The following is a 14,434-nucleotide window of genomic DNA, read 5'->3' as shown; positions in this document are numbered from 1 at the left end:
AGTCTTTAACCAGGTTAACTGTACGCTGGGGAAAAAGAAAATAATGAGAACTTTTGGGGACTACCGGACAGTGGCTCTGAACTGACACTAATTCTAGGAAACCCAAAATGCCCCTGTAGTCCATCAGTCAGAATAGGAGCTTATGGATATCAGGTGATCAGGGGAGTTTTATGTTAGAACCATCTCGCACTGGGCTCAGTAGGTGTCTGTACCCATTTTTCCTCAGTTCAGAAAGTCATAATTTAAATAGATATACCCAGTAGGTGACAGAATCCCCGCAGAATCCCTGACCTGTGGAGCAAGAAAGGCCAAGTGGAAGCCACTAGAACTGCCTCTACCTAGTAACATGGTACACCAAAAGAAATACCTCATTACTGGAGGGATTGCAGAGATGAGTGCCACCATCAAAGATTTGAAAGGTGCCGAGGTGGTGATTCTTACCACATTCCCATTCACCTTGACTATTTGGCCTGTGTAGAAGACAGATAAATTTTGTAGAGTGACTATGGATTATCATAAGCTTAACACAGTGGTGACTCATTGATTGCAGCTGTTATACCAGATGTGGATTCATTGCTTGAGAAAATTAACACATCTCCTGGTATCTGGTATGTAGCTACAGATCTGGCAAATGCTTTGCTCTTCATACATGTTAATAAAAAAAAACAGAGCAATTTGCTTTCAGCTGGCAAGGCCAGCAAGACATCTTCACTGTCCTATCTCAGGGATATATCAACTCTGCAGCCCTATGCCATAATTTAATTTGCAGGAATCTTAATGACCTTTCCCTTCCATAAGCTATCATTTTGATCCATTACATTGATGGCATTATGATGATTGGACCTAGTGAGCAAGAAGTAGCAAGTACTATAGACTTATTTGTAAGATATCGTTACCAGAGGGTGGTAACTGACAAAAATTTTATTGGTAAAGTCCAACAAAAATTCAGGAATCTTCTATCTCTTTGGGGCTTTAGGGGGCCAGTGGTGTAGGGCACATTGAAATATCCCTTCTAAGATAAAGGATAAGTTGTTGCATCCGGTCCCTCCTACAACCAAACAAGAGATATGATGCCCTACTGAGCCTCTTTGGGTTTTGGAGGCAACAATATCCTTGTTTGGGTATGTTATTCTGGCCCATTTAGTGAGTAACCCCAAAAGCCTCCATTTTTTGATGGGTCCCAGAATAAGAGAAGGCTCTACAACAGGTCCATGTTGCTGTGTAAGCCACTCTGCCACTTGAGGCATATAATCCAGCAGATCCAATAGTCTTTGAAGTGGCAATGGCAGATAAGGATGCTGTTGGGAGCCTTCAGCAGGCCTCTACTGGTGAGTCATAGCACAGACTCTTAGGATTGAGAGTAAAGCCCTGCCATCCTTTATGGATAACTACATTCCTTTTAAGAATCAGCTTTAGGCCTACTACTGGCCTTAGTGGAAACTGAACACCTAACCATACCACTAACTTATCATGCAACTTGAGCTGCCCATCACGAACTGGATCTCATCTGACCCACCAAGCCATAAAGCTGGGCATGCACAGCAGCACTTCATCATCAAATACAAGTTTTACATATCTGATCAGGCCCAAGAAAGCCCTGAAGACACAAGTAGACCCATGAAGAAGTGGCCCAAATGCCCATGGTCCCCACTAGTGCTACACTACCTTTTTTCTCTCAGCCTGCATCTATGACCTTGTGAGGAATTCCCTATAATCAGTTGACAGAAGAAGAGAGAGATGTAGGTACCACCCAAAGTGAACAATTGCTTCTCTCTGGGACATCCCCAAAGGATAGTGGTGAAGGGAAATCCTCTCAGTGAACAGAATGTCAAGCAGTGAACCTGGTTATTCACTTTGCTTGGAAGGAGAAATGGCCAAATGTATAACTGTATACTGATTTATGACCTGTGGCCAATGGTTTGTCTGGATGGTCAGGGACTCAAAAGAACATGATTAGAACACGAAAGAACATTGACAACAAAGAAGTCTGGGGAAAAGGTATGTGGAATGAGCCAAAATGTGAAGATACCTGTGCACCACATAAATGTTTACCAAAGAGTGGCCTTGGCCAAGGAAGATCTTAATAATCAAATGGATAGGATGACCACAGCTACCCCTTTATCCCCCAATAGACTCATAAACAAAGTGGTCATAGTGGCAGGGATGAAGGTTATGTGTGGGCTCAGTAACATGGACTTATGCTCACCAAGGCTGACTCGTCCACAAATACACTGGTGAGTGCCCCGTTTTCCAGAAAAGGAGACCAACACTGAATCCCCAGGTGATAAGCCAGCTACCTAGAAGCAGATTGATTACAATGGACTACTTCCATCATGGGTCGGTGTTTTGTTCTTGCTGAAATAAAGGATGTGGATTTGCCTTCCCTGCATGTAATACTTCTGCCAAAACTACCATGAACAGACTTATAGAATGCCTACCCACCATCATGGTATTCCATACAGCATTGCTTCTGATCAAGGAACTCAATTCAGAGCAAATGAAGTGTGGCGATAGGTTCATGCTCATAGAATTCACTGGTCTTGTCATGTTCATCACCATCCCGAAGCAGCTGACTTGACAGAATGGTGTAATGGTCTTTAGAAGACTCATTTATAGTGCCAGTTATGTGGCAGTACCTTGAAGGACAGGGGCAAAATTCTCCATAAGGCTGTATATGCTCTGAATCAGCATCTAATAGATCGTGCTATTTTCTCCCATAGCCAAGATTCACAGGTCCATGCGTTAAGGGGCAGAAATGAGAGTGTCACCACTCACTATTACCCCAATGACCCACTATCAAAAATTTTCTCCCTCTCCCCATGACCGTGTTCTGCTGGCTTCAAAATCTTAGTTCCGAAGGGAAAAGAAAGGTCCTACCAGGAGTAAGAACAATGATTCAATTGAACTTGAAGTTAAGCCTGCTGTCTGGCCACTTTGAATATCTCATGTCTCTGAATCAACAAGCAAAGAGGGGAGTCTCTGTGCTGGCTGGGGGAGTATTGATCCTAACTACCAAGAGGAAACACATTGGAGGTAAGGAAGAGTGTGTCTGAAATATAGGCGATCCCTCAGGGCATCTCTTAGCATTATAATGCCCTGTGATCGAGGAGCCAAGATGGCCGAACAGCGTGGAAGTTTTTTGTGTGTCTCGCGTCCATGAAATACAGCCAGACCAACACTAAACCATCCTACACACCTAGAAAACTGATTGGAGGATATAATGCCCTGTGATCAAGGTCAATGAAAAACTACAATGACCCAATTCAGAGAGGACTGCTGATGACCCAGACGCTTCAGGAATGAAGGCTTGGGTCATGCCCACCAGGTAAAGAATCCTGGCCCACTGAACTGCCAACTGAAATGTAGTTACAAATACCATGTGACTAGTTACAGAAATGATGACTATAGTTGTCATGATTATTTTTGTTGTTTTGTTATGAATACATTTGTGTGTCTGTGTAAAACAAATGTTTTCCTCACTATCTAATCCTCTTATGTGAAATAAGGTATATTAATTTTATATCTTAGTATTTAACTGATTTCAACTTTATGTCATAGTATTTTAAGTTATAGGATATCAGAAAGAAGAGTAAATATTACCCAAAGACTTTGCATCCTCTTCTGGGGAAAGAGTTAGTATGTTTTAGTTGTATGCAGGATAGTTATATAATGTTGGGCAGGAGTATGAGTTTGCTATTGTCATTATTTTGGAAATTATGGTTTAAGAAGATTTGCGTGGGTGCCAAGTCAACAAGGGTGGACTTATGATGTTTAATTTTATATGTCAACCTGGCTAGACCAAGTGCCCAGATATTGGTCAAACATTATTCTAGATATTTCTATGAAGGCGTATATGAATGAGATTAGCATGTAAACCAATGGACTTTGGGTAAAGCAGATTACCCTCCATAGTGTGAGTGAGCCTCATGCAATTACTTGAAGGACTCAATTGAACAAAGACCGACTTCCCACAAGAAAGAATTCTACCTTTGGTCTTAAACTGCAACTCTTCCTTGAGTCTCCAGCCTGCAGATTTTGGATTTACCAAACTTCCATAATCTCATGAGACAGTTTCTTAAAATTCCCTCCCCACTCCCACACACACATTCTTCTCCCCATCTCCCTCCCTCCCTCCCTCTCTCTCTCTCTCTCTCTCTCTCTGTCTCTCTCCCCTCCCACTTATTTCTCTCCTCCCTCTCTATCTCTATTTTTCTCTTCCTCTGTCTGTTGATGGATGGATAGATAGATAATCTATGTCATGTCATCTTAAAAAAAAAATAGTCTTTAGTTCTAAGCAGAGCATGAAAAAGTAGGTTAGCTTACTATCCATTCAATTGGGTTCCTTTGCTCATTGTGTTAATAGATCAACTAATCTTTTATTTACAACCCCACCAATTTATAATTAATCAAGACAAAATAGGAAGCATCAAGATTTCCATTTGATTGTGACTCTTGATACCATTTTAGAATATTCACATGTTGGGGCGCCTGGGTGGCTCACTCGGTTAGGCGTCCGACTTCAGCTCAGGTCACGATCTCGCGGTCCGTGAGTTCGAGCCCCGCGTCGGGCTCTGGGCTGATGGCTCAGAGCCTGGAGCCTGCTTCCAATTCTGTGTCTCCCTCTCTCTCTGCCCCTCCCCCGTTCATGCTCTGTCTCTCTCTGTCTCAAAAATAAATAAAACGTTAAAAACAATTTAAAAAAAAGAATATTGACATGTTGCCTATTGTTTGACTTACCTATAAGCAATAATAATGGTACTATGCATTTTTATAATGCTTTACCATTTAGGAAGAATGTTTACATTTTAATTATTCACACCTAACCCAGTAGGTCCCATATTGTAGGCAGTCTACACACCGATTTAATCAATTATGATGAAATAATGAGTTTATGTCATATTTTTCCTTTTTCATCTTTGTTAAGTTTGGAGGGCTTTTTGGAACACTTACTAATGAGCTAAGCACAAGGAAACTAAGAAGAATGTGTTAAGGTGATTAGTAAATTTTGTGTTTCTAAAGCCAGCCTGGACTGTCCTTCCCCCTTCAGAACTCTTTCCAAATTGGTTTTTCCTGACTATGGCTCATTGCTAATGTGATTAGTGAGGCTGTGCCCCCAACAGTTGCCCACAATACCCCTGGGGGTTAGTATGTCCCCATCAAGAAGTTAAAAGTTCTCGCAGAAAGACTTTATATAACAAGCCCACAGTGAAAGGTATCTAAGTTTATTGCTGAATTGTGGAAACTAAAGATAAATAAAAAAGAATTCTGATGAAAACTCTTTTTTTCCTACTAAGTACTTGAAAGCAGATATGTGACTTATATACAGACTCTTAAGGCTTGGATTAATGACATCTCTATAGTTTATTGTAAAAGGCCTGTCCATATTTTCACAAACATGTAAATGCCACAAATCAATAACCTACCTCTATCCCCAAAGATGGGAAAATGAGACAGATACATTTGCTTCACTAAAAAGGTCTACTCCATAATTGGAGTAAGGTTGATAGGAATTATTGTCAAGTTATTTTACTTATCCAAAAATGTTCATCTCTCTGTTCATGTGTGTTTGTGTATGCATTAGGCTGCTCGAGCTACTATAATAAAATACCACAAACTGGGTGGCTTTAACAGACATTTATTTCTTATAGTTTTGGAGGCTGTAAGTCCATAATTGTGGTGCAGGCAAATTCAGTTTCTGGTGGGAGCTCTCTTCTTGGCTTGTAGACAACTCCCTTCTCTGTACCTACTTACATGGCCTTTCTTTGGTGCCTAATGTTTAAGGAGAGACTGTTCTTTGGTGTCTCTTCCTCTTCTTATTAGGATGCCAGTCCTGTCGAATTAGGGCCCCACCCTGATGATCCCATGTAGCCCAAACACCTTATATCCAAATGCCATCACAGTAGGTGTTAGACTTTGAACTTATGCATTTGGAGAGGACATAATTCAGGCCATAAATAGTGTTTAATGTAATTTTAGCTACATTTTTAAAAATATTTAAACACATTTTAAACAAATGATGTTTGGGGGCACCTGGGTAGCTCAGTCAGTTGAGCATCTGACTCTTGATTTTGGCATAGGTCAAGACCCCAGGGTCATGGGATTGAGTCCCTCAAGGGGCTCTGTGCTGAGCTTGGAGCCTGCTTAATACTCTCTCTCTTCCTCTGCCCCTCTCCCCAGATTGTACTCTCTCTCTCTCTCTAAAAAAAAAAGAAAAAGAAAATAAATAAACTAAGGAGGCTTGTTTTGCAAATTTCTTTGTACCTTTAGTGCCCACAGCAAAAGAAGAGCCTATAAAAATACCAGCTGCCATGACTTTCTGGGAACTTTTTCAAAGTATATATTATTAAATTACCATTTAAAATCATGGAAAGAAATTACAGACATGAAAAGAGACTCTTTCCCTTTAATCCTATCACACTATTATACAGCTACTGTCATTGATTTCACACACACACACACCCATTCTTTCCCACAGGGGTTTGTAATGGACATTAATGATGCTTCACAAGTTTGTCGTCTCCTTTTTTCATTGAATAATATTTTGTAAATGCATTTATGTGATTAATTCAACACATTTATTGAAAGAATTTCAACTGTTCAATTTTGATGAAGCAGAACAACTTTCATTTACTGAGTTTTACAAAATAGCATCAATTTTCTTCAATAGATCAGCCCATATTACCAGGCTCATTGCCAACTGACACTCCGTTTGCCTACATGAGATATATCTTAATACACATCATGTCTGAATTTTCACAAAGGGTAACAGAATTATCCACAGATGAGATTGGCTCAATTATTTATAGAATTATTAATATACAGTAACCAATACTAAATGGTTTTCCTTGGCTGATCTCCTGTTGGCCCAATTGCTATTCTTTCCAAAGTTTGCCCATAATCAGTTTAGATGGATAAAATTGAGAGGCTCAATCTATATGAAATGTGGGGTTCATAGTCTAACTTAAAGCACAGAGACCAGAAGAAATTTGGTTAAATAAAAAGGGGGTAATCTTTCTCTGAAGAAATCTTCCTTCATCTTCACTTTGAGTACTATCAGAATTTGCCATGCGTGTAATTTGCTTGGGTAAATATACTTAGCCATGAAGGATCTAATATAGGTAAAATAGGGGTAGCAGTGGATCTTATTTGTGCTTCGCTTCACAAGCAGAAATTTAAGCCTTGAATCTTGATTTTTTAGTCTGATGTGCTGCATATTATAAAACGAGAATTGAAGAAGGTCCAAGAACAATGATTCTCTGAAGAAGAGGCAGTTTTTCCCGAGAGCACATTTAGCGAAGTCTAGACATACCTGCCTGAGGAAGAGCGATGTTATTACCATCTAGTGAGTAGAGGCCAAGGATGCAAGTAAAGACTTTACATTGTACCGGACAGCCCCCTCCCCCAAACATTTATTCATCTCTAAATGTTTATAGTGCCAAGACTAAGAAACCTTGGTTATGTAAGATTCCTGAGAGGCAAAGAACCTTGTTGGGTTTTTTTAATGTTTTTTTCTGAAGGACTATCAAGAAATTTGGGCAAGCTTGTCTCCCTTACATTTCTGAATCTTAATTTTTTTTATTTTCCAGAAGAACCATTCAAAGAATAATTCCCATATGCTGAAACCAGCAAAAATGTATATAACTTGGCACAACAATTATGATTCAGGATTTTCACATCTGTTCTCTAGAAATGAGAACAGCCTCATTTTACTACCAAAAGGATAGTAAAAACTAGCTATTTCTACTCATGACCATGGGAAATGATCTTAAGGAGAAAGCTCCAGAATAGAAAGGAAGAATCTAAGCTGCCTACAGCCTATTCACTGCTATTCCCAGTGCCTACCCAGTATCAGGCACGTAGTACGTGTTCAACAAACATGCACTGGCTGATTTTCATAGGCCCCCTCATTTATCATTCAAGCGTCATACATCCTACATTATACAGGATGATTCTGAAAGTTGTCAAAGTGGCTTAGGCTTCCCACAAGCCATATCATGAGCATGGGGGACAAGAAATTGTCCTTTGCTCTCTGCACTGGCAATCAGAAGATATGAAAGGCAAACCATTACCTGGTCAGCTGTCCTAAACGTATTACTCCTTGAAGAGTTGCATATCATCCATTACTGAATGTAAGGTTATTTTAATTTTTAAAAGAATTTAATTATTTTAATGAATTATATTCAGGGTTAACAGTCCCTGGACCTTGCAAGTTTAATACCCGGAATAGAATTCAGGGAGCCAAATTTCATATAGGAGTTTCTGGGGCCAGTGTTAAGCCATATATTGAGAGTGGAAGCAAGAAGTAGAGGAAACATCTCTGTTACAGCTTTGATCGGAGGATGAGGAATTCCCTGACATTTTTCAGAATCGCTTGTCTTGATCAGAGTCTTGGCCACACTCCTCTGCCACCTGCTCTTGACAATTGGGTAATGAGTGCCAGGAAATACTGTTTTATGTTTTGTTTTCCTGTCGGAGAACTCAGTGTTCTCTGCCGTGGTTTGGGTTGTATTTGAGAAGTAGTTGGACTCCAGACAGAGCAGGCAAATTCTGTTCTTTGGGGACACATCAACCCTTCCTTTGTTCTATAAGAAATGGGCTCATTAGAAGTATATTACCTGCTTCCTGAAATTTTTTATCACATGCTACAAAACTGTGTCTGGGATCAAAATATGTGAACAGTAATGGGGCACCTGCGTGGCTCAGTTGGTTAAGTGTCTGACTTTGGCTCAGGTCATGATCTCATGGTTCATGAGTTTGAGCCCCACATGGGGCACTGTACTGACAGCTCAGAGCCTGGAGCCTGCTTCAGATTCTGTGTATCCCTCTGTTTCAAGGCAGGCAAGACAAAACTCATCAATACTTTTCCCAAGTGATAAAATCTTGAGAAGATCATTGGATACATTGCAGCATGAATAACATTATTGAACATGACCAAAATTATGATTGCTATTTTGCACCAAGTCCAAATGTGTTCTTCAAAATAGTATTTTTCACATCAGCCTTCAATAAGAGGGGTTTAAATAGGGACTCAGGGGATATAGCTAACATCATTTGAAATCCAGATTTCCTAAAGTGAATAGTGTTGATGATTGGGTGTGATTTCTGTCACTGATCCCTATTTTATTTGCATTTTTAACAGTCTATAATTATCTTGTTTGCATATTTACTTACTTTTGTGTTGTTGGCCTCTTCTGCTAAAGGGAATGCAAGGGTCTGTTTGCCTTATTCATCTGTTAATCTTTGGAACTTTGCACAGATGCCGACATGATAGGTCCTCAAAATTACTTGTTGAGTGAATTCATGAGTGAACGAATCCTCCAAAGGCAAAGAGCTCTGCCCAAGAACAGCCTCAAATTCCTTACAGTATAAACTATGTCTATAATTACAATTTGTAAGTTATGACTATGAGAAGTTAAGGAGTTCGTTGAGGAGTTACTGGCAGAGTAATCCTGACTGGACTTGACAAGGCAGGGTGCTGACTCTTCTGCCTGTTTTTGTCTTCTTCATGAGCTCTGATGTTAGGGCCAGTCCCTGGGCTTGTGTTTTGCAAGATCAACCCAACCCCATCCAGCAGATTGCCAGGGAGTGGCTACAGATGGCCGTCAGTGACAATGACAGAAAGGAAGTCTGCACCCACACCACAGCACTGTTTCATTCAAAGCTCTCCACCGCTGCTTCCAATGGACAGTTTTAAACCCAGGCTTAAAGACGAAACACTTCACATTGCATGCCTACAGCATATGGTGCCTTTTCCAGGAGGCCCAGGATCCAAATGCCGCATGTGGCTTCCCCCTACCAGATTTGCTCCTTCTCTGTGTTCCTGGCAATGGCCGGAAACGGACAATAGATCACCTGGAGCCACTTCAGGGTTAACAAAGTCCCTGGTCTGTGGCTTCACTTGTTCGAGCTTCTCTGCCCTTTGTCTCTTGCCACGTTTCAACCCTAAGAATAGCTACCATACAGGGAAAGGGAGGCACGGGGCCCCTTTTTAGCTCAAGGAAGAGAAAAGCATATATATTCAGAAATGGCTAGGTAGGCAAAGGCCTGTTAGTTCACGTGAGACCAAAAGCTATTTGTTCCAATATTTTCTGTAAATAAAACTGCCACTGTAATGGTAATTCCATCATAAGTTTCAAAAAATGTGATGGCTGTTCTCAGCTTAATTTTCTCAGGCTCTGGGGCCACTCCTAGCCTTATCATTTACATTCTCGTAACCCTGAACTCCTTTTATTTCCTCCATATAGCACAATCTATAGCTTGTACCTTTGCTTTTGCTTTTTGGACTGGGACACCTTTACCCCAGCCATTCTCTGCCTTCCAGTTTTACCTCATGCATCACCACCTATTCAGGCGGGCCTTTCTGAAATTTCCAGATCCTGCTGTACACCCCACCCCGCCTCTGTGACCCCCTTTGTTTTAGCACTCATGTATTATATTTAATGATGTATTTAGGTGTTGGCCTCCGTTTGAATAAGAGCAATTTATTGAGGGCAAGAACCATGTCTCACTCATTTTTTGCCCACAATTCCTGGCATAAAGTCTGGCATTTAATAAAGTGATCTCAATAAATCTCGATTGAAATGAATCATTTGTCAGTAAACCATGATGTCCTCACTTGGGCCTTTTTCTACATTCAAAACTCCTGGAAGCATCAGAAACATTTTAAATGACTGCATTTTTGAGCTTCTGAGAATGTAACATTTTGTTATTTCTCTTCCTTTTCAGGAACCTCTTTCTGGAGCTGTAAAAGACAAAGAGAAGAATCATGTCCATGATTGCAGCTTTCTATGGTGGCAAGTCCATTCTCATCACTGGGGCCACAGGCTTCATGGGCAAAGTGTTGATGGAGAAGCTGTTTCGCACCAGCCCAGACCTGAAAGTCATTTACATCCTTGTGAGGACCAAGGCTGGCCAGACTACGCAGCAGAGGGTTTTCCAGATCCTAAATAGTAAGGTATGCCTTAGGGGAAGAGCCTTGGGGCAAGATGACTCACTACAATATTCCCTGACAGCCCCAGATTGCAAGTGGGGGGGCCAGGATGCCTGGGCAGGTAGAGAGAGGAGACAAGATGGCAATCAGGTGCTCATAGAAATCTGTGGTGTTTTCCTGTAGGAGAAGAAAGAGGGCATAGGCTCTGTCCAGGACAGGTGAGCAGATACTCTATGTTCTGGAAATTACTGAGTAAGAATCAAAAATGCTAAAATCCCCAGAGTGGACTCTCCAACCTCAATATCTGTCAAAGTTCAACAGAACCCTTTCCTACTTCTAAATTCAAGGTAGTCCCCCCACCCCAAGTTTTGGATATTCTATTCTATTCTGAACAGGTATGATTAGTAAGTAGCCATGCGATGATACTTGGCAGTTGTCCACACTCCACAAGGTTTAGGTGTTACATACTTATCTATGGTAACTTGGTATTTGTATTATTCCATCGGTTCTTCTAAGGGGAAAACATGGAACATGAAATATTACATACATAAATGAGCATTTGCGTATCAGACCCCCTCACTCCTTAAATAAAAGATTGTATGTATCCTCCCATGTTTTATAAATCTGAAGGTAGTATTGGCTTTGGTCTCAAGCATATCTTAGCTCAAATTCTGGCTTATCAGTTTATTGTCACTTTACCTCGTAAGCTCCGGTTTGCGGTGTTCAACATAGGAACAGAGACAAGGACTTCCCAGGATTGCCACAGGAATTAAATGGAAAAAAAAAAAAAAAAAAAAAAAAGGCATGTGTCTGGTTCAGAGGCCCCTTTGAAATATACAGGGTCATTTAGGGTTGGCAAAAGGAAAATTTAAATAAGGTGTTTTTCTTGTTGTTGTTTTTTTGTTTTCTTTTATAAAAAGCCTCCTTTCCCATGTGTAGAAATGCTCCCATCTAACGGAGGCAGTATCTGTTAGCACAGCACATTACAGACACTCAGGAACCCCGATGATCACATTTACCTGCAGGTACCTGGATGAGATTTTGGTACACATGATCATCAAGAGAATCAGGAAAGCCTCTCCTGTTTCTCATGGCTTGACTCAGCAGTGGGACAAATAATAGTAGCTGACAGTTATGTAGTCAGTACTTATGCACTTAGTATTAAGTACTTATGCACGTAGTACATGGCCGGCACCATTCAAAGGCTTTTTTGTGCCTTACCTCATTGATTTTTGCAACAGCCTGATGAAAAAAGAATGATTCATATCCTCAATTTTCATTTTCCAGATTTTATGGATGGGAACACAGGCCTGGAGTGTTAACTTACCAGAGGTCACCCAGGTGGTAAATGAGAGTCAGACTCTAGATCTCAGTCTGGCCCCTGAGGCAACACACTTGCCTCTGCCCAACACTGCCTGCTTTGTAGCTAGTGGGTCTTAAAACCAAAATGATAAGGTGGCATAAAGCTGAAATCTAGATCCCTCTTCAGACAGCTGTGTTCACTTATATATCCCTAATGGAGTTTGTTTTTCTCACATAGCAGACATGCCTTTTTAGCTTGGTAGCTGGCGAATAGATCTCTAGATAAATATTGTGGCAGAGTCTTGTGGTCAGCACTGTCTTTACCTACTGTTCTTTTCAATCACACAACAATATTACTTTTGTCCTGGAGATTTTGATTGTACTGTACATAACTTATCTGTGAAACTGACTTGCAAATCTCCACACTTGTTCCCACTATTGGGCTATTTATTGCCTGCTATTGACCTTTATGTATAGTGGTTCTCAAAATGTGGTTTCCAGACCAGCAGGATCAATATCACCTGGGAACTGTCTGTTATCATCAGATAGTGCTTGAAAAGCATAGGCTTCACAAGGCAGACTCACCTGGGTTTGAACCTCAGCACTAGCAATTAATAGCTGTGTGACAGTGGGCAAGATATATACTTGTATCTATGACCCTTGGTTCCCTTATTTGTAAGTAGGGTAATAATACCTTGCTCACCTGAGAGTGGTCTGTCTGTCTATCCACCTCACTCTATCTCTGTCCCCTACTCAAGTCTTTCTGGATTCAAATCCAAGTCTGACATCATTAGGTATGGTATAGTTTTAACCACTACCCCCTGTGGCCTCACTTTTTACTGTTATGCTAATTAGGGTTTATTGTATAGATTTCTTTTCTCCATAAATTTTACCTAAATGAATTATGGGAGGAAAGAAATCTGTTGTGCATTAAATGGCTGATCAACTTAATATCTGTGGTAAAACACCATGTCTGCATGACCATTTTGTGGGGCTTCTTTTCTTTTTTTAGTACTTTTATTTATTGAATTCCTTGGACATCTAAAGAATTTGGAGAAGCTTATACACTATGATTATTTTTTAAGGCACCTTACTTCTATGTTATCATTTATAACAGAAACGTTAATTGCTAAAAAGAACAGATTCCATCACTTATTGAAAACAAGCCTTTGGAGGGGTGCCTGGGTGACTCAGTTGGGTAAATGTGCGACTCTGGGTCAGGGCATGATCTTGCAGTTTGTGAGTTCAAGCCTCATGTCAGGCTCTGTGCTAACAGCTCAGAGCCTGGAGCTTGCTTCAGACTGTGTGTCTCTCTCTGTCTCTGCCCCTCCCTTGCTCACACTCTATCTCTCTCTGTCTCTCAAAACTAAATAAATGTTAAAGAAAACAGGCTTTAGTTATGCAAAGACCCATTTTCTTGGCTATGTGGAATTTGATACCTACAAAAAGATTTTCCATGGGGGGAAAAATGATGTGCTTTATTTTATTTCTGGGCATTCAAAAACTGAAAAGTTTCCACTACAAAAATCATGAATTCTTGCCTCAGAATATGAGGATGCTCTTGCTGATTGGCTGTCAAGAATGCTGTGTGCAGGGAAGAGACAGCCCAATCCTTATTACTGACTGTGACATATACGGTATTATTGCTCATATTCATTTTGAAACTAAAAATTCAAAAGAAAGACAAACCTTAAGATTACATTTTTAAAATACGTGAATACACTCCTTTTGCACAAAAAAAACCCTTCCAGATCATATTAATTTTTTTGTTTTGTTTTTTGTTTTGACTTAGAGTATGTGGCTATTTAAATTCAAATTAATTACAATAGTGAACTTTAAAATTCAGTTTTCAGTCATAGTAGCCATATTTCAGTGCTCAATAGCTACGTGTGCTGCTGGCTGCTTTACTGTACAGGTATAGAACATTTCTATAATCACAGAGTTTTAGACAGCATTCATTTAGATGATTGAGTGTCTTGTATGGAAGGACCATGCTGTGATTAAGATTTTCATGCTGCCCCTCATTTTTATTAACTCTACACTTACTAAAGTGCTTGCTTATGTGTCACACATATGCTAGGCACTAAGGATATGAAGACAAAAATGACATGGCCAAGTCAAGTGATGGAGATAGTCATGTAAAACATGATTACAATGCAACACAAGTTCTCCAGAGAGAGGAAACCAAAGGGCAGTCTAAGC

General features: G+C 40.3%; 1 protein-coding gene across 2 annotated transcripts in view; it reads left to right on the top strand.

Annotated features, from left to right (window-relative positions):
• FAR2 (fatty acyl-CoA reductase 2) overlaps positions 1 to 14,434 on the top strand; it is a 152,341-nt gene that overhangs the window by 92,835 nt on the left and 45,072 nt on the right. For both annotated transcript variants that reach the window (XM_086713730.1, XM_025930384.2), the window contains exon 2: positions 10,726 to 10,954. In XM_086713730.1, the coding sequence (XP_086569856.1) occupies positions 10,766 to 10,954 (189 nt within the window). In that variant the 5' untranslated portion in view covers positions 10,726 to 10,765. The remainder of the gene's footprint in view (positions 1 to 10,725; positions 10,955 to 14,434) is intronic.

The sequence above is a fragment of the Puma concolor genome, chromosome B4 (assembly GCF_028749965.1).
Source record: "Puma concolor isolate L17-30 chromosome B4, mPumCon1.1.hap2, whole genome shotgun sequence".
Classification (NCBI taxonomy): Eukaryota; Metazoa; Chordata; class Mammalia; order Carnivora; family Felidae; genus Puma; species Puma concolor.
The sequence above is the reverse complement of the archived record's forward strand: the minus strand, read 5'-3'. Positions and strand labels throughout refer to the sequence as shown.